The sequence below is a fragment of the Brassica oleracea genome, chromosome C3 (genome assembly GCF_000695525.1).
Source record: "Brassica oleracea var. oleracea cultivar TO1000 chromosome C3, BOL, whole genome shotgun sequence".
NCBI lineage: Eukaryota > Viridiplantae > Streptophyta > Magnoliopsida > Brassicales > Brassicaceae > Brassica > Brassica oleracea.
In genome coordinates this window covers 3950872-3976414 of record NC_027750.1, presented here as the reverse complement: position 1 = coordinate 3976414, position 25543 = coordinate 3950872, and the positions used below count along the sequence as shown (strand labels likewise).

Genomic DNA, 25543 nt, shown 5'->3' with positions numbered 1-25543 from the left:
TAGATCGATTTATACTTGCATTAATGTTTAGGCAGGCGCTTAGACCGAGTTTTTGAATGTCTAGACCGATTTTTTTTAATATCGGTTTGAAAAATTTGTTCGTTCAGACTCGATTTGCCGATTAGGCAGAGGCCTAGATGGATTTTTAGAGCCTAGATCTGTTTTTGGAACACTATACTTACTTGCTTTTTAGTTTCTTCACAGGTTGCTTTACCAAATCCTAACCAAAAGAACCATTGAAGTACACAACGTGAGAGCTACCGGTTCTCCAGACCTAATCTCATTCGAAAACGATCTGGAGTTCAACATCACAGCCGTCTCCGACATGAGCTGCTCCAACTTACGCGGTATTGGGAACGTCCTCACTGGTAATCCAGGATTCAGCGACTTAAGAGTAGCTTCTCTGTCCACTCTCGGAAACTACACTTGCAGGAACACAACTTCAGGACCAACCGTGAACTTCAAGTGCAACAAATGTCGTCTCGCCAACGACTACATCTACATCTCGTGGCATTTCGTTGACCTTCCTGGTGCCCCTGCAGCTGCCGTTGGGTTTCAGTTTAACTTCACTTCCAAGAACGGAGCTGACAAGAAGAAGCATGTGAGTTTCGTTAGTGGCACTCTGAGAAACGGGAGTATACTTGATGAAAGACCTGTTACTTTTCGTGGGAGTGAAGGGAACGTATTGAAGTTTAATCTGTTTCCGAGGATCTACCATCATCTGGGGGATCTTAAGCTGATTCAGCCTCTGTTCCATGAGTTTATCCCTGGCTCGGTTTACCGGGACACTGCTCAGCTTCAAGCGTCTTTGGGGAGGTCAGCAGATGGCATACTCAACACTACACTGTTTATCAACTATCTGTCTTCTTATATCGTTGAGATCGACCATGAGAATATACTCGGTCCTGGTAAGTAAAGTTACTTCTCGACTTCTTGTGGGGTTCGGTTTTGATTCGGGTATATAATCTAGTAATTAAAAATTAAATATAATTGATATTATAGGTATAATTTGTATTTTAAAATTTTGGATTCCCATTCGGTTTTCGATTTGATTCCGGTTGTAGAGATATAGGATCCGTCCAGATATTTATGAATTTTTTTCGATTTGATTCCGGTTGTAAAGATATAGGATCCATTCAGATATTTATGAAATATTTTCGGTTTTGGTTATTTTGGTTCGACATGGTTTGGTTTTTTGGTTCCAGATAAATGTGCCCAGGCCTACCTAAGTCTTAATAGTTATTTATTAACTTACAGTAGCTTTCTGTTTGCTGTTTTACAGTTAGCTTCCTTGCTGATCTTGGTGGTTTGTATTGCATCAGCATTGGTATATTTTTCTACATACTAGTGCAGGTTTGAAGCATTTTCCATCTTCTTTATTTTAATGTTTACTTTTCTTCACATCTCTCGTTTAGCATATCATGTATGGTGGTAACTTGGCTCTTTACATAGTGTGAGTATAGGATCAAGAAGCTGCGAAATGAAGATACCATATTCAGGAGGATACGGAAACGTCGTAAAGCTCTTGACCACTGGGATAAAGTAACTCTTCTTCTTCTTGCAATGTTTTCTTTTCTTTATTATGAGTAGCTCATAAGAATGCTCCTTATTTAGCTGAGAAGATATGTCGCATACACATACGATTGCCGCATATTGGGTGATGATGCCATCAGAACAACAAAGATGTCAGCACTCTGTGGCTTAGCTAGACCTTCAACATCTCCTTCGGAATGTGGATCATCAAGAACAAACATGCAGCATTTTATCATGTCGGCCAAGAAACCTGGCTTAAGCATTGAGAAGGTAAACTAACTAACTATTATATTTCGGGTTTCCTTGAAAAATTCATAATTGGTGTATTGTCTTCCAGAATGTAACTCAACAGCCTGCAAGCCTAGAGATGAGACCTTTGGATTCTACTACTTCTTTGGCTCATGGTGCTAATACCTCAAATAAGAAGAGTATAAGCCAGTCTTCTCATAGCAATGGCGATATAATCCCTCCACCTCCTTCAATGGGTATGGCTTACATTCTCTACCATTGTTTATAACTTATCATAAAATCTGAGACCTTGGACTGGTTACTGTTACTATTGCAGAGTTCGGTGAAGGCTCTTCTAGCTCAGAAGTGGACGCAATGGACATCAAGAAGAAACTACTTCTTCTCTATGACTACAATGTATTGCTTAGGGAGAAACTTTTAGACACTCAGTCTTTGCTCAATGCTTTGGGTGCCAAAGCTTCATCATCATCATCATCTTCAACTAAGGAACACAGTACTTAGAAGATCCATGAGGCCGCCTAACAAATATTGTTTGTATTCTCTTTTGTAACCCCCACATTACTGCTTGTTGTATCTCTGTGAATATCTCACATTGCTAGTAGTTAGCAAAATTTTATCATCATTGAAATTAACAAGAAATGAGTTTCATCAGTCAAATGTTTACATTAATTCACGGTTAAAAGCTACGTTGATCCCGCTTATAGGCAGCATAGCCTTGAGAGGGACGGTCATAACCGCATCAACGTAGGAAGTGTTCCTTTCCCCTGTCTTGAGAGCTTGCGTTGGAGCATCGAGATCAGCTAAGTTAAGCCAAAGTACACAAGACGCAGCCAGAGCCGGCTCAAATGGTGGGGCCAGCAGGGCGGCCGCCCAGGGCCCATGGGCAAAAAGGGCCCATAATTTTTTTTGTATAGCTTTAATTTTTTTGGTTTCAGAGATTATCATTTTAGGTGTTTCAAATCTCCACATGGCCGACTGAAAATGGACAGCGGTTTTGAATAAGTTTTTGCAATTTCTCAGTTTAAGGTTCTAAAGTTATGTTTTCTTGTTTTGTACACGGTCATAAGAAATTAATTATATATAATGCTTGTAGAGCTAAACCGGAACCATACTATGATACCATTATTATTTGGTTATTTGTTAACAAGTTTTCATCAAAGATTATTGGACTCTAAGAATGTCAGGAGGAAAACCCATTAGAGTAGGCCTTATAGAATCACAAGTGTTTGTGAATGCATTTGATAACGTGTTCTGTTTTCTTAATATATTTTTGTTTCTTGTATATAATTCAACTTATATATACTGGTCTTTCTCAGCTTTGCTTTTTTTTTCTTTTGGACTTTCAGATTCCTATTCCTAAGTGTTATATTTACTTTTATTTGAATTTTTTATTTAATCACACAAAAGATGCTTCAAGTAGATTTGTGCCTTAAGTGCTGATTAATTCGGGTTTGATCATATGAATAGCGTTTCTCAGTCAAATGATTTGTTTTGGCTATGCCATTAATTTCTGTCGGTTTTAGATTATGAGATTAGTTATTTCAGTGAGCATAATAAGATGTTACACATTTGTTTTGCTTGTTTTGATAAACATCATTGCCTTACTTTTTCAGTTTTTTGCAATAAGCCCATATTATTTTTACCCCAGGACCTACAGAAAGTTTAAGCCGGCCCCGGACGCAGCACAAAGGACACCACTTCTAAAGCTAAAAGGGTATCCACGCACAAAGTCAGCTCCCTCGGAGTAAGGATCCATAGAGAGTATTAAAGAAGAGAGGCGTCGCTGGCGTTTCGAGGTTGTCCACGTGGCACTCTCAGGCAAATTCTTTCCACAAGAAAACAGAGGTTTTTAAAAAACAAATTAAGGGCAAAAAGATTAGCTTTTTAGAACGCATCAGACAAGAGTGACTATTAGACAAATAGAAACTAACCAAAACAAACTGACCCACATAACTTTAAACATAATCATACGTACAAGTTTTATGATAAAGAGACGGAGAAGTAGAAGGCTTTCGGTTTGTGAGAGATGGACGGACCTGGGCCAAGCTTTGGAGAGAATGCAGCAGATCGTATGTTCCTTTTCAGAGGGATGAGAGCATTGAGCACAAACACGTGTGTGTGTGTGTGTGAAAACTATGAATTATATTTGTCACTTTTCTGTACAGTTGGTCCAAGAACGTCTCGCGCATTTGCTGCTGCGTCCCGAAGTTTCCTCTTTTGGTCGTGCGTGTCGTAACGTTAGGAAGCGTCAAACTGTCAAGAGACTTCAAATACTTGAAACCGGATATAACCGATCAGTCTGATTTGGGACAAGATTTATGATTTTACCATGTTTTGGGTTTGGTTTGAACCGGTTTCAGTAATGGATATTACTCAAAAGTCAACACCATTGTCTAAATGAATTTATGTAAAAACAATATATATATATATATATATATATATACTGTATATGTTTTTTTTTTTGAAAAGGGATACTGTATATGTATTAAGGTTTGGTAATATGTCTCGTCTATTTTCTAAATGAGTTTCTAAACAAAATTGAAACCAATCTTTTTTTTTTTTGATAATCCAATATCCGACCACTTTGCGTGATCGACTAGCCCACCGGACCGAAGCCCAAGCCATTACAGGATTTTTAAGCGTCCACTTAAGGGCCCCTGGTTACGCGAAGTGGTCTGGAGGGCGAGAGCCAGTCCATGTAAATACCCCTCGTGGCCGGGGCTCGAACTCGGGTGGCGGGCACCTCAGCCGAGGTTCCTTTACGCGAAGTGGTCTGGAAACCAATCTTTTGAAGGGAATAACCCAAACTTCCTACAAATTTCACAAACAATTAAAACATAAGACACCAAATCTTGGATTTTAAGTATAAGAAGTTTTGTCTTATAGTTGTGTTATCCAGTAATTATAAACTTAGGTTTCTTTATAAAGTAAAATGCATTTGGAAGATTATTAAATTTTATAATTAACTAAAACTAGAATCAAAATTAGAATGAAGAAAATGGTAATAAGAATGGATATCCATGCTTTAAGGGATTTAAAACATAAGTTGCAAAAGCAGAAAATAGAAATTGTAAAAAAGAAAACAAAAAAGAACGTAGCATGTTCCCCTTCCTTCTCGCATGGTTCATCGGAGAACTTTAATGTGTTCACGTCTTTCTGATTGGCTTCAAATTTTTCCTCTTTCTCTCTCTCTCTCTCCTCTCGCTCTCTTTCCTCTGTTTCGTTTCATTACCAATCTCCAGACATTTCTTCAACATTAACGTGGGTCCTTCAATCTCTTGAAGGACCCCACCATTGTTAATCCCCTCACAAAAATTTTCCCTTTTTTTTTATTTTTTTGAATATTAGGTTTTTAGATTTATACGAAATGATGAATTGTTTCCCCTGTTTCACTTCACAAAAGAGTAGTATTCCTCCTTCTGGGAATGAGACTAGCGAAAACAATGAACAAGAAGTCAGACCACCACCTGGTAATCATCACATTTTGTAATAAAATTTAAAAAATGTTAGATTTCTTTATCCATTTTAAAAACCCATTTTCTTGTATTGACTCCATCATCGGTTTTGTTTGGTTTCAGTTGCGGCGGTAAAACATATAGAGGAAAGAGAAACAGAGCAACCACCGGTTAAAACATTCAATTTCCGGGAACTAGCGACGGCCACCAAGAACTTCCGGCAAGAATGTCTTCTCGGAGAAGGTGGTTCCGGTAGGGTTTACAAAGGAACCCTTCAATCTACTGGCCAGGTTTGTTACACTAGAACCGAGTTAAACTATATGCTATTTTTGCGCATGTGTCTTAGAAGTCATGCCATTGCTTTTTTGTATAGTTGGTAGCTGTAAAGCAGCTAGACAAGCATGGACTACATGGTACCAAAGAGTTTCAAGCTGAAGTCTTATCATTGTCCAAACTCGAACACCCGAATCTCGTCAAGCTTATAGGATACTGCGCCGATGGAGACCAACGCCTTCTAGTCTTTGAATACGTCTCCGGAGGTTCCCTTCCAGACCATCTTTTCGGTATATATATCTCACTTTGTCACAACCTTAGGCTTAGTTTTGGAGACACTGATGATACTAATGTACTTGACATGCAGAGCAAGAGCCAGGCCAGAAACCGATCGACTGGCTCACGAGGATGAAGATTGCCTTCGGTGCAGCGCAAGGATTGGACTACTTGCATGATAAAGTGAATCCACCGGTGATATACCGTGACTTGAAAGCTGCTAACATCTTGTTGGACGATGAGTTTTACCCTAAGCTTTGTGATTACGGTTTGAATAACCTAGCACCCGGGGCAGGTGACAGCATGTTTCACTCTTCATGTGTTATGGACACTTATGGCTACTCCGCGCCTGAGTACACTCGAGGGGAGGATCTCACTGTCAAGTCGGATGTTTATAGCTTTGGAGTTGTGTTGCTTGAACTCATCACTGGTAGAAGAGCTGTTGACACCACTAAACCTAATGATGAACAGAATCTAGTTGCTTGGGTAACACTCCACCCCCTCTTTCTTGCGGCACAAGATATGTTGTTTTTGATGATTTTTTTTTTTTTGTTTTTTTTATCAGGCACAACCGATATTTAGAGACCCGAAAAGATACCCGGACATGGCGGATCCTCTACTGAAGAAGAACTTCTCAGAGAGAGGGATAAACCAAGCAGTGGCGATAACATCAATGTGTCTACAAGAGGAACCAACTGCTCGTCCTTTGATAAGCGATGTAATGGTTGCGCTTAGCTTCCTTTCGATGTCTACGGAAGACGGTATTCCAGACGCGGTGCCGATACTATCCTTCAGGGACAAGAGCATGTCCATTGCTTTGAGCAGACACGGTTCTTGTTCTGTAACTCCCTTTTCTCTTCTTCAGAAAGAGGGAGATGAGGACTCGTCCAGTGTTTCATCAGAGTCAGAAGATGATGAAAAGAAAGAAGAGTCAAAGGGAAGTAAGAAGAAGCAAAAGGAGGATTCAGATGATGAGTCTGGTTCAGATGATGAGAAGGGTCAAGAAGAGGTAGAGAAACCTGGAAGCTCTAAGAGCAGTTCCTCTGACTCTGGAAGCGAGAGAGCAAGTCCCATTGATGAAAGTAACGCAACTGCACAGAGTTTGGAGATAAAGTATAGTTATAGCTCTGAGGAAGAAGAAGAAGAAGAAGATAACGAGAGGTTAAGCAGCTCTAAATCTGATAAAGATTGCACTTCTTTTCGGTATGACAGCGAGAGGAATCACGATGATTCGCCTAAGAACACAAGCATTGCTCATGATGATCATAGTGATGATGATGATGATGAGGATCATGAAACTCGGCTTGAGGACATTCATAGCTCAAAATCTGAAGCCCACAGTGTTTATTCAGATGATGATGATGATGATGCAGGCGAGGAAAGTGGTGAGTCGTCTTTGAATAGGGCTGAACCAGAGGAAGGTGACCACGGTTCTTCTGATGAAGAGTGAATCTTTGTCAATAAGTTTTTCTCAGAAGTTTATAACATTTGCAACATGAAAAAAAAAAATTTGTTTCAATTTTTTCGTTTTGAAACAACACAAAATTGTCACATAAATCTAATATACATATGCCACACTTTAATGTAAATATATCTTGAATACTGTATGTTAGGAAGAAAATGTTTACAATACATTTATCTAACCATTTGTTTTTCCAAATCTTTCCATTCTTTATTGATTTTATAAGCTTAAACAAATTTATTAGCTTAGAAATCAATGTTACACCTTTCAAGGTTAATAAGTAGTTAATGTGTCAATTATTCTGATGGCTGGCTGCAGCATAGGACAAGTTGTCTTGTGGGATGCTTGAGGGAAGTTTAGAACTGGTGCTTATCATCTCTTCTCGAGGAATACCAGAAGCGTGCCGGTTTGAGATGGAGACAAAGAGGTCTAAGGTAATACATCATATTCTGTCAGTACAATGGTTATGGTCTCAAGAAGAGAAAGCTTCTGTATCAAAACCTCAAGCCACCAAAGGGTAAAAGCAGTTTGAAAGCGGATTGTTAAATTTTTCCTCTTTACTTTTTGATTGTTTACATTTGTCGTAATGGGTGATGATTCTTATATGAGTTTTGGGTAGAGTTTTTAGCACCTTGAGAAAACAGAGGATTTGATTCTCTTTTGAATGTACAATTAGAGATATTTACAGATGGATTATTAAGATACTAAAAACACTTGTCGGTTTTGTTTTGTTAATCGTATGAACAAACACATTTTTTTTTCTTTGGCAACACAAAAGGATTTAAAGCATTGATTGTGGTTTACTTGAGCCATCTACAGAAAGACAGTGTGTAACTAAGTCAATTTTCAACTTGATTCGGATTCTTTACAAAAAGGGTAGCAAATGTGCATCCTGGTGCTGCACAAGCACAATGAGAATTAGATTCATTCTTTTTAAATGAAAAGAAAACAAGACCGCATCTTAACTTAGTCCAGATGCTTTGAAAGCTTGCAGCTTTAAAAAAAGCAAATAAACTGAACACACAAGCAAAATGTATACTTAAGCTGTTCAGACAACAAATCAAAGTACTAATCTCTTTAACTCTTATTAAAATCACCGAAAGATAAAGCTTAATTAGAGGCTTAACTAACATTTAAGATCAGAGACAGATAACGATTTTCAGGCATCAAACCAAACATACCAATCTCTTGTCTGATTGAAATAAAAGAGCCAAATCCAAAAGATTAATAAGAGATATCATATCATCAGTTACTTTATATCATATGCATCATTGCAGACAACTTGAAGAAACCCATAATAATAAAGATCACAACGCAATTCGATACAAACCCCCAAACACACAATCATCATCACTTCTTGAGGCTTCCTCTGATTCCAGGTTTCGGTTTGGAAGACGACTCAGGAGCAGCGGCCAGAGCCTCGTGGAGATTCTTCGGCTCCTCGTAAGGCAGCTTTGGATGCTTCGACTCGTGATGGATCTGCATCGTCTTCAGATCCGGCGCCGTGATCTTGCAGTGAGGACACTCGTACTTCGCGTGGCCGCCTTTCTCCTTGCCCGTCCTGTCGGCGAGCCCCGCCTTTCCTCCGCCTCTGTTGGTCAGCGCCGCGTCGGCCTTGGCCTGGAGCTCCTTCGCCGTGTGCTTCTTCGGCTTCGCCTTGCCTGTCATCGTCGATTGGCGGCTATGAAAGGGGGGAGGAAGATGAGAGCCCTAACCCTAATTTGATTGGGGGGGGGGAGACAAAGGATTTGGTCGCGACGAGAGGTTCGATGCGATATTAAAAAGCAGAGAAATAATATTAATTAAATAATTATCCTCTTTTGTCGAAGGTTTTTATTAAGTGCAGTACGGTGCACATTAAGAATTTTGCTCCCCTTTGCTCATCATAGTCGTAAATTAAAAAAAAAAGAAAGAATATTAATAAGTTTTATGACAAAAAAAAAATTCATTCTGTTAAACTTATTCGCTTATAATTAATAAACTAAACGATCACTAGAATCTTGTAACTAAATATAATTTTCATTGATTTGAATTTTTAAATTGTGTGATAGTTATTATTAGCAAAAGAACACATTTTTGGGATGTTTGCTTGGTGAAAGATTGGTAGATCATTATTCAATTCATAATTTTTAAACATAACTAAAATCAGTTACGTGATAGTAAAACGAAAAAAACCTACGTTAGTGGCCACTATAACCAAACATAGCCTATTTTATTTTCCGGTAGTGAACTACAGTAATACACTAAAACAAACACTGGTAGACTGGTAGTATATAGATTACATAATATCTCTCTACATTTTCTATTAAAAAATTGGTAGTATATATGTATACTCTCTAGTAATTATCATTTACATGAAATTAAACTTGATCATTTAAATCAAAATGCTGAAAATCCAACTAAATCATTCGAGCTCATTTCTTCTGGTACATTCAGTATGTGGCTTCACTGAAGCAACGTGGCACTACTCAAGAACACGAACCACCACGTTTCAAAATTCTCATGCAGATGAAATAAACTAATTGTAATATACAACACAGCGACGTTTATCTATATCATGTCATAAAGCACAAACCGTAAGCTGACAAAGAAAAAACACAAACCGTAAAGAATCTTGATTCTCAATTCCCTCAAAACAAAACGTTTCAAGAAAACAAAAAAAAAAAACAATGGAAGAACTAAACATAGACCTCAAAATCCCTGACCCATTACGAGCCGATTGGTTCATGGCTCTTGTAGACATCCAAGCTGATCTCATCTACAACGCACTCGTGGTCTTAACCTCACCTCTCTATCTTCTCTATCGCTCGTACAACCGCGCAACCGCTACAATCTCTGCCGCAGAAAGAGCGGTTAAACGTGCCCCCTCGCGGATAAAGAGCGGTGCAGCTCGGGTAGTAAGAAGGACATGGTATGGTCTAATGGGTGCATGCCACGTCTCCATGGTGATGGTGTTGGCGTTGATCATAGCGGCTGTTCTCGGTATTGGGGTTGTGAGTTTGTATGTAGAAAAGCCTGTGGTTGTTAGAGAAAGACTCTTCTTCGATTACACTGAAGAGAACCCAAGTGCGGTGTTTAGTTTTGACAAGAAGAAGAGACCGTTTGGTGTTCCTGTTGGACATAAGGTTCATGTCTATTTAGTTTTGTGGATGCCTGAATCTGATCTTAACCGAAGACTTGGTTTATTTCAGGTAATGAAATACCAAATTTTAACGGATTCATTAATATATAATAAAATTATTATAGAAATATTACATGGGCTACTAAATAAATATTTATTTAGTCGAAATAACATGTTTTCTTGATTAAATCAATTTTCTTTTGTGGTTCTCTCACAGTTGAAGGTAGAGCTACTCTCATTAAAAGGCGAGACAATAGCGAGATCAAGCCAACCTTGTATGTTACGTTTCAGAAGCAAACCCATAAGACTAGCAAGAACATTCGTGATGAGTGTTCCACTTATTGCCGGATTCGCAAACGAAGCACAAACAATGAGAATAGATGCTTTAGTCCACCAAGAGAAATGGCCAAGAACAAAAGCCGTGAGAGCGACTCTGATTCCACGTGCACAGACTCGGTTACTGCCTCAGTTATACGAAGCCGAGGTCGTTATAAACTCGAAACCGCCGTGGACTAAACGAATGGCTTATAATTGGAAATGGACTCTTTGCGTCTGGACTTCAATGTATCTTTATGTCCCTATTCTATTCGCCCTTCTATGGTGTTTTAGACCGTTCTTGTTCCCTTACGTTGCTTCTTCAAGAACCGTTGCGGAGACTGAAAGATTAGAGATGGAAGTAGTGGAAGAAGAAGTGATTGAAAGAAGATTTAGAGAAAGAAGAAACAAGCCTCGTCGACGAACTTTCATTACAACACAGGAAACTTATACATAGTAATTAATCAGGTTCTTGTTTTTTCTTATGTTCTCAGCTCTGTACTAAACCGGCAATTGTAATAACTGTAACATAACTGGTCTAAAACAGATAAAGAGAAGTAGCACAAACCAAGTTCATGTGTTCTTAGAAACTAATCCAAATGCAGCAACCAAAGAAACAAGAAGACAAAGCCTTTTGTATTAAACGGACAACTCAGTCTGAGAGACAAGAACGCCATCAGTGTCCGCATAAACCCATTCACCATCACAAATCCGAGTCCCTGCAATATTAACCGGAACTCTTTGCTCTCCAAGTCCCTTCTTACTCGCCTTTATTGGATGAGAGGCCAAAGCTCTCACTCCAATATCGCAACCATTGATCTCATCAACGTCTCTGATGCACCCGTTGACAATGATTCCCGCCCATCCGTTGTTCTGAGCTTGAACCACGGGGTTGCCTCCGAGTATCGCACACCGTTGGCTCCCTCCACCATCCACCACAAGTACTCTCCCGTTTCCTTAATAACATCCAAACCATTTACAAAGTCGTTATCTTTATCTATCTCTGTGCAAAGTAGTGAAGTTACAAATCAAGTTTGTTTTTTTTTTTTTTTAAAGAATAATGATTATATTTACCTTTCTCCTCGAGGAACTGACGGATCAAGCCGTTGTCTTCAAACACTTTGACAGTAACAACAGGACCTGAGAATATTTGTCTACGGCCGTAAATTTGGAAAATGGGTCGCAAAGCTCTGAGCTCACCACTCCGAATCAGGTCTTGGTTCGCGTCACAGACTTCCGCAGTTGTCACAAACGCCATCTTCTTCCTTTTTTTTTTTCTCGGCTATGATTAAAAGGTTGAGACTTTGAGAGTGAATCAATCAAAACAAATCTTAGGAGCTGATCATATGAGTATAGTACGTGTAACTGGCGATTCGTTTAGACACATAAGGCAAGAATCTAAAATACAATCTTTTTGAACAAACCCACAAGGAAAAACACAAACTTTTTGAATCTATTGATGTATAGGAGTTAGATCAAGTCTTGTTACCTGGATCAGACCAAACTCAGATGCAGAAACAAAACTCTTTACAGTGTTTACTATTACAGACCAGAAAGTAGGTAACTTTAGAAAGAGAACAGTATCGAAAACTAGAGAAGGAGTTTTGGTATAGATCAGATCAAAGGTAGTGGTGAAGCTTTAGAGAAAGGAATCATGAGATTACTTGACAATCATGTAGTCTTTATTTTTAGTGTCTCCACCTTTTGTATATTTGCTCTCTGTCTTCTTACTTTTATGTTTGTGTCTTGACTTGTTTTTTTTACTTTTGTTGTAAACTGTTTCTCAAGAAGTAAAAAAAAATATATTAAAATCTTTGTTTGGATTCAAACAATTTAGAAATACAAAAAACCCAGGAGGAGATCTTGTTGATAGTTTTATCAATAATCAATAGAGAGAAAGAGGAAGATCCAAAAGTTTTAGAGCTTGTGAATGGTTTTCATGTCAGCAGCTTCAGCGAGAGTTCCTTTCTCAACATGATCCCACCACTTCATCAAGAAATTGTCAACCACCAATCTAAACCATGGAGACAGTTTCACAGCTTCATCATCATCACCTGCATCTGCTTTCTTCACCAGCTCCTTTAGCTCCTCCCTGCTCACATACTTGATATCAGCCACTTCGTCTGGGTTTGGTTGAAGCTTCACATCCCGGACGATGAAAAGTAGATAGTCAACTGAAAGTAAATCCCACATTGGCTTTATATAAAACCAAAGCTTGTAGAATCAATGGAGTGAAAAAAAAAGGAGAAATGATTACGTTCGTGCTCGCCCCATTTGCCATCAGAAGGGGCCTTGTAAAGCATGCGTCCCAAGGGAGTGAACTCATCCACTGGTACATCTTCAGCTACAATACCGAGCTCATCCAGAAGCTTTCTTTGTGCAGCATTTCTTACACCTGGTCAAATAGTGAGGGTTGTAAGTAAATAGAATCCTGGCCAGTGAAAGCTTCAAAATGTTTCGTGAAGTAAGGACTAGTCTTTAAGCGTTTCCCAGGTAAGATAGATACCTAGAACGTTCTCTTCAATCAGCTCAGATTCACGGTAAAGAGGATGGCTGCAACAAGTGTTTGTCCACACAAGTGGGAAAGTAACCTTTGTTTTTGACCTTTGCTGTCCATAAGAGAAGAAGATAATTTCAGTAAGATGGCACATAAGCAGACCAAAACCAAACCCAACTGTTAAATCTAGAATTCTAGATTATAAGCCAATCCATTGCCTTACTACAGAGTATGTTTATTATCTCAACAAGTGTCTGGTTTCAAATTTTACAGAAGTAATTACTATGCCCAAATCCCAATACAAAGATAAGCTATATTGTCTTATACAATACTCAGTCCATTAAGTTGCTTGGAGGAATAAAAGTGTCATCTTGAGCATATTATATGAAAATAATGGTACTTTGATAGACTTAAGAGTCATCTTCACATGATGGGGATGGATCATAAAGGCAAATAACCTGGAGAAGCAACTCATATTTGGAGTTGAATAAGAAGACACTGAAAGCCCTGTGAAGCAAATTCTCAGCTTCAATCTTTTCCATCAGATGACCTGCAGTTTTGATGAAGGAGACGAGCATTATTATCCTAGAGGACTCAACTAAACTAAACACTTGTAGAGAAGCTAGCAAACACCAACTTGGCCGAAACTATTTTACTAAGGCAACACATTCCAAGACACAAGCACATGTGTTGCAATGAAAGAGCAGCTAATATTGCCATCATTAATTCTATCTTCCCAAGGATAATAAATGGAGAGTCAAATTATTCACTTACAGTTGTACTTAGTGTCATGGCCCACCACACGATCATTTTCATCAACGAGGATGCATCTGCAGAGAAAAATAGAAGATACATGAACAAGCCTCTATGAGAATTACATACATAAGCTATGAAGGAGAGAAAGGATCGAATCATAGCTAATGATTCATCCATAGTCATGTAAAAGCATCTCTAACATCCCCACAGTAGATAGTATTTTCAGTAATTTCTAATAAAATTAGCAGTATCATCAGTGATAACACACATTTTAAAGCTCATCAACATCTTCCTCAAACATATCACTACTATGTTTTGTAATGAATGGAAAAGAAACTGAAAAGAGTCTCACAGCTTTAAGGTTTTGTCTGAACAGAGTTCTTAAGATTTCATCTCGAATTAGTAAAGTATAAATATTTAGTACAATATGGGTTCCTTATAAAATCAAAATCGAAGAAAAAAAAAGGAAACGAAAATCTCAACTCGTCCTCAAACATGAGTCGTCTCTGAACAGCATCCATTCCACCATCGTTGAAGTCAGCCATGGTGACGACGGCTGAGAAAGCGCGAAAGACAGGTGAGTTCTCGCCGGAGGTCGGATCCAAGAAATACGGAGAGGGGTAAATCGGGAGCATGAAAATTAAGGAGGGACCTTCTGAGTCGACGACACGAAGGGGGATACTATATTAGCGAGAGACGGACATTTTGATGCTTCTCTGTGTTTCTGTTACTTTTTTCTTTTTGAAAAATTTATTAATGGATGAGCCGCGTACTTCGCGCAAAATTTTGAATTACTGTTACAACAATACTGTTGTTAACTGATACAGTTTAAAATAAAATTTCACAATTTCCCAAAATATTAAATTATATTTTTTATTTATAGATTATAAGAATAATAAAATAAAATTTAATACGTTTTACCGTTTATTACATTATCATTAACTAGTCGATTAAAAATATAAACTAAACATTGCATATGACTCTAATTAACAACTAAAACAATTCTACAACAGATTTTAATATTGGTTTTTCAATTTCTCAGATCAGACTTTTCTTTTAGGTGTATGTGTAATGTAACAATTTTGATTAATGTAACAATGATTATTGGAATGGTTGCAGTAATTCTTCTCATGGATGGTTAATGTAAGATAGCTTGAACCAGATTCATGAGCGGCTTGAGTCGCTGCGTTTTCTTCCCTTTTGACCTTCATCTATATGTCTCCAGGACATTATCCAATGTGTATATCATAAATCAACCAAAGTCGAGAGCTAGATCGATACCTTCAGGAGATCAATGAGTATTGATCAGACCCTTGCTTCTTCAAGAGACAGAAACTTCATGCAACAGCAGCTCCTCAAGAACCACCACTCCTTTGTCTAGTTTACCAGCAAATTTCCTCAAGAAAAGCTCCCAACATTCTCTATCAACTTTCCCGCTCATAACAGCCATGGACACAATCTTAATCGCGTCCTCTTCTTTCCCTGACTCCTGCAACCCCTCGAACAATATCAAGAACGTCGTTTTATTAGGAAAACAACCGTTCTCCAGCATCTCTTCAAGAACCCTGACACCTTCCTTAACATTCCCCTTCTTGGACAACCCTTCGATCAAAACGTTATACGTGAAAGCATTCGGCTTACACTTCCTCTCGACCATGTCGTCCCATAACCGACCCGCCTCCGTCAACTCTCCCTTCTCGCACATCCCCGAGATCAACGTGTTGTACGTCAAGAGACTCGGGATCGAGCCTTTCTCGAACTCGTCGAACAACTTCCTCGCTTCAGTAACTCTCCCGTCTCTGCAAAGCCAATGAATCAAAGTGCTGAGAAGCGCGTTATCAGGCATACAGTTCTTCTTCAACATCTTCCTCCACAGACTACAAGCCTCATCCACCTTCCGGTCCTCGCACAGCGCGTCGATAACTCTACAACAAAGAGAAGAATCCGGCATGAAACTCCTCTCAAGCATTTCATCGAACATGTTCCGCGCCTCTCTGGCTTTCCCCTCCTTACACAAAGCCCTGATCATAACACCATAAGTCACTTCATTAGCCTCAATCCCGTTCCTTTCCATATCATCCATCACCTTAGCCGCCTCATCGAATCTCCCCAACTTACAATAACCATCCATTAAAACAGTATAAGTAGTCGCATCCGGCTCCCACCCACGATCCAACATCTCTCCCAAAACCTTCTCCCCCGCTTCCATATCCCCTCTCGATACATACCCGCCTAAAATCGTCGTGTAAGTCACAAGATTCGGCACTAGACCCATCTCGGGAATTTCGTCGAGCACCTTGTAGGCGCTCTCCACATCGTTCTTCTTGCAAAGAGCTTTCACGAGGAGGTTACAAGTAAAGATGTTCGGAGTGATTCCAAAAGACTCCTTGCTGTTCTTAAACATGGCGTGTACCAAATCGAATCTCCTGTTCTGTATCAAAACGTTCAAGAGCGTGTTTAAGGATCGAACCGAGCGTCTCACGTTGTAATCAGGGATCCGGAGGAAGATTCTTAGAGAGGATTCGAACCGGCCCGCGAGGCCGTAGTTCCGGAGCAAGTCGATGAAGAGATTCTCGCCGCATCTGATCGGAGGGTGCGAGTTGCGAAGCTCTGACATTAGAGAATCTATTGGATCGAAAGCGCGGGCGCGGGAGAGCTTGAAGAGGATGGAGTGGTAGGTGTCGTAGTTGTGGGTGAATCCGGGGTGTGATCTGCCGGCGTAGAGGAAGATCTGGAGAGCGAGGTCGATGTTCTGCTGTTGGGTGATCATGGAGACTAGACGCTTCGGGAATAGACGCTTCGGCCACGGTTTGATCGGGGGCTTATTGTCTGTGAAGTAATGCTGGAGCGGAGCGGCGGCGGCGGAGAAGAGGCGGGAAGGAAGGAGTTGATGGAAGCGCGTGGGGTTCAACATCGTTGCCGTTTCGGAGCGGCGAATTGACGAGGATGTGTCTCATTAGGAGAAGGCGACGGTATGGTTTTAAAGTTGCCGGTGGTTATTTCAATAACCGGAGATCGATTTCGTTTTAAACCGGTTGGCTATTCCCGGTATGATTTTAAACACTTTCCAAGATTCCAGATAATTTTTTTTTTGTCACGCGGGTCAAAATTGCAATTCCAAGAATTTATTTAATCGATTTTCCCTACATTTAAATACGTTTCTCTGGTACACTTTTATTTAATTTCTTGAACAAAAAAAAAGATGGAAAATAGCCGAAAAGAAAACAATAAAAAACGAGTTCAGAAGTCAGAAGGATGGGGTAGTAGTAATACGAACTACAGATCATAGAAGGACACGTGGAGGAATCTGGAAGCGAGTTAATAATCATCTCTCATGCTCTAGCTGGAGTGCGACCTAAACCCGATCTACACCCGACAAGAAGAAGAAGAAGTGAAGAATGGCGTCTTCTTCGTTCTCCGTCACGTCTCCGGCTGCTGCTTCCGTCACCCAAACGTCTTCACACTTACCTCTCCCAACCACACGCTCTCGTCTCTTCCCTCGCAGAGTTTCCTTCCATCTCTCCGCCAAGCCTAAGCTCCGCTTTCTCTCCAAGGTATTTTTTACCAATTCCATCCCCTACTCGTGCAATGCAGTTTCTATTTGCTCAAGTTTGTGTCTAATCGTCGTCGTTTTGATCTTGTCCTTGATGATTCTGTAGTTTTATTCTAAACTGTAGTTAATTCTCAGGGAAAATTGTTTTGCGATGTTTCATTAGGAGGCTAGTTTGACCTGCAAGGCCTTAAGCATTATATGAATCGCGTCCTCGAGATTATTCAAGATTTTGTCTGAAGTCAAAATGTGTTCAAAAGTACATGTACCTTCATATATGTCTGAAACAAGACTTTGTCCTGTCTTTTGTATCTGAAATTGCAGCCTAGTCGTGGTAGCTACCCTGTGGTCAAAGCCCAATCTAACAAGGTAATCTCTTTAGCTAATCATCTCTTCGAGTGACTTTGACAAATGTGTCCCTTCAAAATTTTGGTTCATTTCTGGACGCTTCTTCTACCTTTTAAAGGTTGGTAGTGGTGCGTCATCAAATGCTTCAGCTCCTACAAAAACTGATGAGCCAGAATCAGATGAAGGAAAGGATAGAAACTCTTCTTCTTCGACTGATTTAGCTACAGAAGAGTCTATCTCTGAGTTCCTTACCCAAGTCACAACTCTTGTCAAGTAAGTTCAGTTTTCCCTTGTTCTATGGTTTAACCTTGTTAGACAGGATCATGTTAACCGTTCCCCTGCATGATTGAATAATCCACATCCATATTGCAGGCTTGTGGATTCGAGAGACATTGTCGAGTTGCAGTTGAAACAACTCGACTGTGAACTTGTCATTCGAAAGAAGGAAGCTTTGCCACAACCCGAGTCCCCCCCTGCGCAATATGTTATGATGCAGCAACCAAACCAATCATCTTATGTGCAATCAGTGGCTCCTCCTCCTCCTCCTTCTGCACCTGCTGCATCACCTGCACCTTCTGCTCCAGCTTCTTTGCCTTCACCATCTCCACCTGCTCCAGCTAAATCATCGCTTCCTACTGTTAAAAGCCCTATGGCTGGCACATTCTACCGTAGTCCTGGACCTGGTGAACCACCCTTTATTAAGGTTAGAATATTTGCTAATTTCTGTATCCCGTAACTGTACATAGACTTTGAGGACCTACTCCTTAGTATGTAACGTGGCCCTTATTTGCAAAAAAAGTACATTGTGTTTTCTGACGTTTGGAGGTTAAAATCTTTTCACTTTGCTAAGGAAACCCCAGTTATATGTTATGTGCTTAATACATTCGAAAGCAGAAGAATGAAAACGATATAAAGTCTAATAGGATAACGCAACTAAATTGTTTGCCATGGCAATGTTTTCATCTTTTTGCATTTCACTGTCCGGAGATATGACTTCCTTGCTGCTTTAGGTTGGAGATAAAGTGCAGAAGGGGCAAGTTCTATGCATCGTTGAAGCCATGAAATTGATGAATGAAATAGAGGTGAATTCCTCAACCTTGTGATATATCTAAACTATATATTTAGTATTTACCCTAACTATTTCCAATCATCTGTTATCAAATTGTTTTTTACTTACAGCTTATTAATCTTGCTTTCTCTTTTCAGTCCCACTTAGCCATCTTACTTTTTTTTGGGTCTATATCTTGCCCTTTAGATAGCTTTACGTTACAGTGTCAAAACTTTGTGATTCACTTGTCAGTAATATTCAGATGAACGAATATTTATGGTTAGCGTGTAACAGTCTTCAAAATCCTACCTCTTCACCTTTGGGGTTTGAAAAACCTGAGGATATTTATTTCTTTACCCAACTCTGAAACTTGAATTTTTTCTCTTCAGTCTGACCAAACGGGAACCGTAGTGGATATCGTTGCAGAAGATGGCAAGCCTGTTAGCCTCGACACTGTAAGTTTCCTCATTTCTCTATCATTACTAAACAGAAACACACTTTCTTTAACTCAAGTTTACGTAGAATCTCTGCTGTATCTGAAAGAAATCTCTACTGATATCAATGTTAATTGTTTTTCCACCTGGTTTTACAGCCTCTGTTTGTGGTTCAACCGTAGAATCGGCACCATGAGCAAGTGGAGAAAAGAGGCTACTTGTGTCCTGAGATTACTTCTTGAGACTCTTGTCTCCTTTTCGTTGTTACCGTTAAAAGTGTGTTAGTTTTTTTTTTAGTTTGGTGAGTGAGTTGGTTAAAGAAGATGAGAACTCTGTTTTATTGACTGGTTCTGTTTTTTTTTTTTTTTTGCAATTTTCCTATAATATCAAAATTGGGCCGGGCAAATAAACCGAACCCGAAAATCTGAACCGAACTTCTATCCGATAAACATGATTCGATTGGATCTTGATTTATGGTATTTCGGGTTATGAATATTATTCGAACCGAATCCGAATCTAAATGGGTATCCAATAGATCCCGAAATATTCAAAATCCCAAAACATAGCTTTTACTGATCTTAATTCCTAATATTCCTAATATGTATTCAAAATACACTAAGATATTATTGAGCATCTAAAATAATTATCTATTACATTAAAGTTGATGGCTAAAGTTGGCGGTCAAAGTTTGAATGCTTTAGATTTTGGTTTTGTTTTAATTGAATAATGTTTTTCATTTTATAAGAACTTGGTTTTCATTTTACGTTTTCTTTTATTTGGTTTTTTTTCTATCAATAACTATGTTTACCTTTCGTTTGATTTTAAATGATCGCGTTTGGTGTTCTTTTCTTATTTTTGAATCGATTTTACTTATATTTTGGTTACAAAATAGATATAAATCAGGTATTTTAAAACCGAAAAATTGATTTTACTTATGTTTTGGTTACAAGATAGATACAAATTACGTACTTTTAAACTAAAAAACCGATTGTGACCCGAACCCGAAAGTACATGGGGTAATATTGGTTCTTTGAAGATTTAGTAACCCCGATTCGAACCCGAGAGAACCCGAACCGGTCCCAAATCAAACTTTCATATAATCCGAATGAGACTGATTTTGTTAAATCCGAAAAACCGAGATCTGATTGAACAAAATCGAAATCTGATTGGAACCCGAATGAACATGCCTGTTAAAAATAATATCACCCCCTCTCGTGTCGGCTAATTATTTATTTGGGTTGGACCCGGCCCATATAACTTAAGACCAACCTATGTAATTAATACTGAAACTGAAATAACGAAGAACTGAGAAAGTCTCTCGAAGAATTCAATAAACTCTCTTCTCTGAAGAAACGGATTTGCTTTTGCTTCCTCTCAATGGGTACTCTTCGTGGAGATCTGTTCTTCATCATCATCATATGCTCAACTCTCTTCTTTGAGACCTCCTCCCTACGGGATCCGTCCTTCTACGATTACCTCCGAGAGAGCGGCCTCCCCGCGGGGATAGTCCCCAAGGGAGTCACCAACTTCTCGATCGACGTCAAAACGGGGCGTTTCACCGTCGCTCTCCCCGTCCCCTGCGACGCGAAGTTCGAGAACCAGTTCCACTTCGACTACAACATCTCCGGCGTCCTCTCCGACGGCCGGATCGGGAACCTATCCGGCGTGACGCAGAAGGAGCTCTTCCTGTGGTTCGCTGTCAGAGGGATACACGTGGATCCCGTGAGCTCGGGGCTGATCCACTTCGATGTCGGCGTCGCTGATAAGCAGCTTTCTTTGTCGTTGTTCGAGTCGCCTCGTGATTGCACGGCGGCGGAGTTTGGACACCCTTCTGTTGATCTCTCGAAACCACGTGATGATGATCTAAAGGTAACGTTAGGGTTTTTGATTTTTTTTTTCTTCCCCAAATTGGATTATTTAGTTTCGTTAAATTGATTATGAGTATTGATTTGAGTTTTGTTTATTTAGAGATGATTTGAGAATTGAGACTTGTTATTGTGTTTGTTCACTTTACTCTTTTGTGATGCAGAAGCAATCATCTGGAGATATACAATCGATCTTTGGACCACCGAGGAATCGCTGGACAGTATCATCTTAGTTTTTTTTTTTTTTGGGGGGAAAGAGCTGCAAGTTCCACTGGATACTGATGATTTCTCTGGCATGGTGCGTCTTGTAAAGAGTTTGGCTTTTAGTTTTTTTTTTCTTTTCTTTTTGTGGTATACTACTATATCAGTTGATATCAATGACTGCGTAGAGAAATTTAGGAGGTGTGAGTACTTTTTTTGGTTTGTAAAATAGATTAGGGGTTTAAGACATATATATACATATATGCTGCGTGTGGATTTTTTCAGACACTGGTGTGTTCTGTTATCACTATTTTTGTTTCTTGGATTTGTATTTTAAAACAAGGAAGCTGGTGATGCATGAACCGTTTTGTTTGTGGTGTGATTCAAAGTTGAATTCACCAGCAAACTTTCTTTTCAGATGTCACTTGATATATGCGCAACGATTAGTGTAATGAGATTTTGATTGTAGCACAGAGACAAAGTGCAGATTAGTCGATGAATAATGAATCCATCTAATCTCGTTACATATGGTTTACATCAAAACGAATTTTCGTACTGCAAAACTAAAGATAAAAGGTTATATATCACTAGTTATCATATTTTTTTGGATGTTTCTCATTTGTTTCATTAAACTTGTTTATAAATTTGAAAATCGTCGTTGGTCCCTACGTGTCTCTTCTAAGAGTTGGCTTTTTCTCGACGACTTGTCTTTCATTTCAAGCGTGGTTTTAGTGGGGCCTTAATTTAAGTAATAATTCGCCAACATACAAATGAAGACGTTGTCCAGAAAAAAAGAAAAAAAAAAAGAGGAAGACAACGAAGCGTTCTACTTTTATGTTTTAATTAACACTTTAAGCGTCATTCCTCCCTACACGTTTCAATTGTCAATTAAACATTCAAAAATCCACGCAAAAAACCCGTGAACGGCAGGATTCGAACCTGCGCGGGCAAAGCCCACATGATTTCTACTCATGCCCGATAACCACTCCGGCACGTCCACAACTTGTTGACAAATAAGTTACCACACATATCTTTTATTGGTCAACTTCCAATTTGTCCCAGATACGGACCCAAAACTGAACGAGATATAAGTTATGGTAATAGTTTTATGCCAACTGGATTTGATCAATGACTAATGCTACGTAGTCAAACTATTTAAATTAATGTTCATTGGCTTTACTATCTATAAACCTTATCTCCGTTGTCGTCACCACGTTGTCCTAGATTATCACGAAACTCTTTATATTATTATTTATTATCCTATTCTCTTATCAATATTTTTTTTGAAACACTTTTTTTTTTTTTTTGAAGCACCCTATTCTCTTATCAATAATTATTCTCATTTATAATAAGAACAAGAAGAAAGTAGGAAGAACACAAAACACCATAAGAGATGGAGGAAATGAAACCATGCACCGCAAACTCGTCGCCGTTGACGCCGTTAAGCTTCTTGGAGAGAGCCGCCACCGTCTACGGCGACTGTACATCCATCGTATACGGCGCTAACATCGTGTACACGTGGCGAGAGACAAACCTCCGCTGCTTACGCGTGGCGTCGTCTCTGTCATCGCTCGGGATCGGCAGGTCAGACGTCGTCTCCGTCCTCTCTCCCAACACTCCGGCGATGTACGAGCTCCAGTTCGCCGTTCCGATGACCGGAGCCATCCTCAACAACCTCAACACGCGTCTCGACGCTCGCACCGTCTCTGTTCTTCTCCGCCACTGCGGATCCAAGCTCCTCTTCGTCGACGTCTTCTCCAGCGAAATCGCCGTCGAAGCGGCGGCGATGATGTCTGATCCACCTGTTCTCATCGTCATCGCCGATATGGAAGAGAAAGGAGGTGATGACGTGGCCGATCGTGATAAGAGTTTCCGTTACACTTACGATGAGCTTGTAGAGAGAGGAGACCCGAGTTTTAAATGGATCCGACCCGAAAGCGAGTGGGACCCGGTTGTGCTCAATTATACATCCGGTACGACCTCGGCTCCTAAAGGAGTGGTACACTGCCACAGAGGGATATTCGTTATGTCGATCGATTCATTAATCGATTGGACCGTACCGAAAAACCCGGTTTACTTGTGGACCCTACCGATATTCCACGCTAACGGCTGGAGCTACCCGTGGGGGATCGCTGCCGTCGGAGGGACTAACGTGTGTCTACGTAAGTTCGACGCGCCGCTTATCTACCGTTTGATCCGTGATCACGGCGTCACGCACATGTGCGGAGCTCCGGTTGTGCTCAACATGTTGTCTGCGAGTCAAGACTCTCAGCCACTTAAACATCCGGTTAACATCTTAACCGCCGGTGCTCCGCCTCCCGCCGCCGTTCTCCTCCGCGCCGAGTCGATGGGTTTCAAAATCAGTCACGGTTACGGGTTAACGGAAACCGCCGGTTTAAACGTCTCATGCGCGTGGAAGCCGCAGTGGAACCGGTTACCGGCGAGCGAGAGGGCGAGGCTGAAGGCGAGGCAAGGGGTGAGAACCGTCGGGTTTACAGAGATCGACGTGGTGGATCATGGATCCGGTCGGAGCGTTGAGAGAAACGGAGAAACGGTCGGGGAGATTGTGATGAGAGGGAGTTCGATCATGCTCGGTTACTTGAAAGATCCTGTCGGAACAGAGAAGGCTCTGAAGAACGGGTGGTTCTTCACAGGAGATGTTGGGGTGATTCATTCAGACGGGTACTTAGAGATTAAAGATAGGTCGAAAGATATAATCATAACGGGAGGAGAGAACGTGAGCAGCGTGGAGGTTGAAGCGGTTCTGTACACGAACCCGGCTGTGAACGAAGTGGCGGTGGTTGCGAGACCGGACGACTTTTGGGGAGAGACGCCGTGTGCGTTTGTGAGTTTGAAACCTGGTTTGACTCGGAAACCGACGGAGGGAGAGTTGATAGAGTATTGTAGGAAGAAGATGCCAAGGTATATGGTGCCTAAGACGGTGTCGTTTAGGGATGAGTTGCCTAAGACTTCGACTGGTAAGGTTATGAAGTTTGTGCTTAGGGATATTGCTAAGAAGATGGGCTCGACGAGGTTGAGTCGTATGTAATATGAATTATGCATGTACTTTGTTATAAGAAAATGTTTACAAGTAATAAAAACCTTCGTTTTTCTCAAGAGCGATTCGCCGAGCGTGTTATCTTTGGCTATAAATGGAATAGTACAAATAAATGGAATTGAAGAAAACGGAACCTAGATTAATGGAAGAAGTTATGGAATAAAAAAAAAGGTTAGATTACGAATTTTTATTATACCTAGATACACTTCTTACATATGACATATTTTGTTGTAGACCAGCAACAGATAATGGACAATTTGTCCTTAATGGAAAAGTCATTTGTGTATGGGTGATTTGTGTACCAGTGATGCGTGGTTGGGTGATTTGTGGACTCGTGATGTGTGGATGAGTGATGTTAATGTGTTTATAATAGATAACGTGAACAAATTCTCTGTTTTGATTCCATAAAACTATACAACAATACGTGGACATGGACTCATGTTACTAAACTTATACCATAAAACGTGGACAAAGACTCTATTATCTCCAATACAAACACTTGGCTTCTTCACCTCAATTGATAAATTATCTGCAATTAAACTTCAATCAAAATGAGAAAGAGATGATATTGTAAGTATGAGCGGAGAGAAAAATTGAAGAAGTGTTTACTTTTTGTCGGAGAGTAATAGATCTTGCATGTTATAGAATTCTGATCTAAAGAATTTGCGCTTTGTCATGATGTGGATGGATTTATTTTTGATTAGAGTTGAATTTAGATTCCGAGATGATGAATGAAATCGAAGGAACATTGTTCATGTCCACAACTAGTTTATAATTCTGTTAAGATGTTCATGTCCACAACTAATTTATAATTCTGTTATACACGCTTTGGTGTCCACGTCCACATTTGTTTACACATTAATATATATAATATATATATGAACATGGATCTTAAAAGATAGAGAATTTTATATATAGTTTATTATGACAATTATTTTTGTTTAATATATTTTAGAACTTGAAATAGAAGTAAATAAATACATAAAGTAGAATAAGAAAAATAATAAAATGAAATAAGAAAAAGAGAGAGATTCTCTTTAGTCTAGGGTTATAAGAGTATTTTTGACAAAAAAAGTGTATCTCAAGTGATAAGCGTCTTGTA

At 39.7% G+C, this 25543-nt stretch overlaps 10 protein-coding genes and 1 non-coding gene across 13 annotated transcripts in view; 6 read left to right on the top strand and 5 right to left on the bottom strand.

The window, feature by feature from the left end:
* LOC106335429 overlaps positions 1–2433 on the top strand; it is a 3208-nt gene extending 775 nt beyond the window's left edge. Inside the window, exons 3-8 of the mRNA XM_013773950.1 lie at positions 205–908; positions 1283–1353; positions 1453–1542; positions 1615–1803; positions 1871–2018; positions 2099–2433. Coding sequence (XP_013629404.1) covers positions 205–908; positions 1283–1353; positions 1453–1542; positions 1615–1803; positions 1871–2018; positions 2099–2283 — 1387 coding nt within the window. The 3' untranslated portion in view covers positions 2284–2433. The remainder of the gene's footprint in view (positions 1–204; positions 909–1282; positions 1354–1452; positions 1543–1614; positions 1804–1870; positions 2019–2098) is intronic.
* A 2531-nt stretch (positions 2434–4964) lies between these two features.
* On the top strand, positions 4965–7357 carry LOC106332856 (serine/threonine-protein kinase CDL1). The gene is made up of 5 exons (XM_013771348.1): positions 4965–5252; positions 5361–5527; positions 5611–5800; positions 5878–6272; positions 6352–7357. Exons 1-5 carry the CDS (start codon positions 5150–5152, stop codon positions 7234–7236), a joined length of 1740 nt encoding a protein of 579 aa, XP_013626802.1. The 5' UTR covers positions 4965–5149; the 3' UTR covers positions 7237–7357.
* Positions 7358–8434: 1077 nt separating this feature from the next.
* LOC106329258 lies at positions 8435–9040 on the bottom strand. The gene has a single exon (XM_013767885.1). The coding sequence runs from the start codon at positions 8914–8916 to the stop codon at positions 8599–8601; it is 318 nt and encodes a 105-aa protein (XP_013623339.1). The 5' UTR covers positions 8917–9040; the 3' UTR covers positions 8435–8598.
* Positions 9041–9246: 206 nt separating this feature from the next.
* LOC106335383 lies at positions 9247–11301 on the top strand. The gene is made up of 2 exons (XM_013773894.1): positions 9247–10439; positions 10587–11301. The coding sequence occupies exons 1-2, from the start codon at positions 9918–9920 to the stop codon at positions 11139–11141; spliced, it is 1077 nt and encodes a 358-aa protein (XP_013629348.1). The 5' UTR covers positions 9247–9917; the 3' UTR covers positions 11142–11301.
* On the bottom strand, positions 11182–12361 carry LOC106335385 (putative 4-hydroxy-4-methyl-2-oxoglutarate aldolase 2). 2 transcript variants are annotated; one of them, XM_013773897.1, is made up of 3 exons: positions 12174–12361; positions 11759–11986; positions 11182–11640 (listed from the first exon to the last, which is right to left on the bottom strand). In XM_013773897.1, the coding sequence occupies exons 2-3, from the start codon at positions 11940–11942 to the stop codon at positions 11324–11326; spliced, it is 501 nt and encodes a 166-aa protein (XP_013629351.1). In that variant the 5' UTR covers positions 11943–11986; positions 12174–12361; the 3' UTR covers positions 11182–11323. The 2 variants fall into 2 exon arrangements, with proteins under 2 accessions (XP_013629351.1, XP_013629350.1); XM_013773896.1 differs by having other exon boundaries at positions 11759–11966; positions 12174–12359.
* Positions 12174–14648, bottom strand: LOC106335384 (isopentenyl-diphosphate Delta-isomerase I). Its single transcript, XM_013773895.1, has 6 exons — positions 14421–14648; positions 13956–14011; positions 13640–13731; positions 13191–13293; positions 12942–13079; positions 12174–12858 (listed from the first exon to the last, which is right to left on the bottom strand). The coding sequence occupies exons 1-6, from the start codon at positions 14570–14572 to the stop codon at positions 12602–12604; spliced, it is 798 nt and encodes a 265-aa protein (XP_013629349.1). The 5' UTR covers positions 14573–14648; the 3' UTR covers positions 12174–12601.
* Positions 13643–16907, bottom strand: LOC106335382 (pentatricopeptide repeat-containing protein At5g16420, mitochondrial). 2 transcript variants are annotated; one of them, XR_001268717.1, is made up of 3 exons: positions 15219–16907; positions 13956–14011; positions 13643–13731 (listed from the first exon to the last, which is right to left on the bottom strand). XR_001268717.1 is itself a non-coding variant. In XM_013773893.1 (2 exons), the coding sequence occupies exon 1, from the start codon at positions 16849–16851 to the stop codon at positions 15259–15261; it is 1593 nt and encodes a 530-aa protein (XP_013629347.1). In that variant the 5' UTR covers positions 16852–16907; the 3' UTR covers positions 14863–15148; positions 15219–15258. The 2 variants fall into 2 exon arrangements, 1 of the variants encoding a protein (XP_013629347.1); XM_013773893.1 differs by lacking the exons at positions 13643–13731; positions 13956–14011 and adding an exon at positions 14863–15148.
* Positions 16908–17210: 303 nt separating this feature from the next.
* Positions 17211–19683, top strand: LOC106331388 (biotin carboxyl carrier protein of acetyl-CoA carboxylase 1, chloroplastic-like). Its single transcript, XM_013769729.1, has 7 exons — positions 17211–17491; positions 17812–17856; positions 17954–18108; positions 18208–18538; positions 18846–18917; positions 19273–19338; positions 19476–19683. The coding sequence occupies exons 1-7, from the start codon at positions 17336–17338 to the stop codon at positions 19497–19499; spliced, it is 849 nt and encodes a 282-aa protein (XP_013625183.1). The 5' UTR covers positions 17211–17335; the 3' UTR covers positions 19500–19683.
* Positions 19684–20500: 817 nt separating this feature from the next.
* Positions 20501–21745, top strand: LOC106331583. The gene is made up of 2 exons (XM_013769968.1): positions 20501–21186; positions 21347–21745. Exons 1-2 carry the CDS (start codon positions 20695–20697, stop codon positions 21413–21415), a joined length of 561 nt encoding a protein of 186 aa, XP_013625422.1. The 5' UTR covers positions 20501–20694; the 3' UTR covers positions 21416–21745.
* A 556-nt stretch (positions 21746–22301) lies between these two features.
* On the bottom strand, positions 22302–22383 carry TRNAS-AGA. The gene has a single exon. It is a non-coding gene; the product is annotated as a tRNA-Ser (tRNA).
* Positions 22384–22702: 319 nt separating this feature from the next.
* On the top strand, positions 22703–24500 carry LOC106336282 (probable acyl-activating enzyme 5, peroxisomal). The gene has a single exon (XM_013775071.1). The coding sequence runs from the start codon at positions 22777–22779 to the stop codon at positions 24430–24432; it is 1656 nt and encodes a 551-aa protein (XP_013630525.1). The 5' UTR covers positions 22703–22776; the 3' UTR covers positions 24433–24500.
* The last annotated feature ends 1043 nt before the right edge of the window (positions 24501–25543 follow it).

Bases quoted from the DNA above. Each gene is read 5' to 3' on its own strand.
- LOC106336282 (XM_013775071.1), top strand. From the start codon at position 22,777: ATGGAGGAAATGAAACCATGCACCGCAAACTCGTCGCCGTTGACGCCG.
- LOC106331583 (XM_013769968.1), top strand. From the start codon at position 20,695: ATGGGTACTCTTCGTGGAGATCTGTTCTTCATCATCATCATATGCTCA. The intron at 21,187-21,346 runs GTAACGTTAGGG...TTTGTGATGCAG, and splicing joins CACGTGATGATGATCTAAAG to AAGCAATCATCTGGAGATAT.
- LOC106335382 (XM_013773893.1), bottom strand. From the start codon at position 16,851: ATGTTGAACCCCACGCGCTTCCATCAACTCCTTCCTTCCCGCCTCTTC.
- LOC106335385 (XM_013773897.1), bottom strand. From the start codon at position 11,942: ATGGCGTTTGTGACAACTGCGGAAGTCTGTGACGCGAACCAAGACCTG. The intron at 11,641-11,758 runs GTAAATATAATC...GATGTTATTAAG, and splicing joins TCAGTTCCTCGAGGAGAAAG to GAAACGGGAGAGTACTTGTG.
- LOC106335383 (XM_013773894.1), top strand. From the start codon at position 9,918: ATGGAAGAACTAAACATAGACCTCAAAATCCCTGACCCATTACGAGCC. The intron at 10,440-10,586 runs GTAATGAAATAC...GTTCTCTCACAG, and splicing joins GAAGACTTGGTTTATTTCAG to TTGAAGGTAGAGCTACTCTC.
- LOC106335384 (XM_013773895.1), bottom strand. From the start codon at position 14,572: ATGCTCCCGATTTACCCCTCTCCGTATTTCTTGGATCCGACCTCCGGC. The intron at 14,012-14,420 runs GTTGAGATTTTC...TTTTCTCTGCAG, and splicing joins CGACTCATGTTTGAGGACGA to ATGCATCCTCGTTGATGAAA. The intron at 13,732-13,955 runs GTAAGTGAATAA...TCAAAACTGCAG, and splicing joins CCATGACACTAAGTACAACT to GTCATCTGATGGAAAAGATT.
- LOC106331388 (XM_013769729.1), top strand. From the start codon at position 17,336: ATGGCGTCTTCTTCGTTCTCCGTCACGTCTCCGGCTGCTGCTTCCGTC. The intron at 17,857-17,953 runs GTAATCTCTTTA...TACCTTTTAAAG, and splicing joins TCAAAGCCCAATCTAACAAG to GTTGGTAGTGGTGCGTCATC. The intron at 18,918-19,272 runs GTGAATTCCTCA...TTTTCTCTTCAG, and splicing joins AATTGATGAATGAAATAGAG to TCTGACCAAACGGGAACCGT.
- LOC106329258 (XM_013767885.1), bottom strand. From the start codon at position 8,916: ATGACAGGCAAGGCGAAGCCGAAGAAGCACACGGCGAAGGAGCTCCAG.
- LOC106332856 (XM_013771348.1), top strand. From the start codon at position 5,150: ATGATGAATTGTTTCCCCTGTTTCACTTCACAAAAGAGTAGTATTCCT. The intron at 5,253-5,360 runs GTAATCATCACA...GTTTGGTTTCAG, and splicing joins AGAAGTCAGACCACCACCTG to TTGCGGCGGTAAAACATATA. The intron at 6,273-6,351 runs GTAACACTCCAC...TTTTTTTATCAG, and splicing joins AACAGAATCTAGTTGCTTGG to GCACAACCGATATTTAGAGA.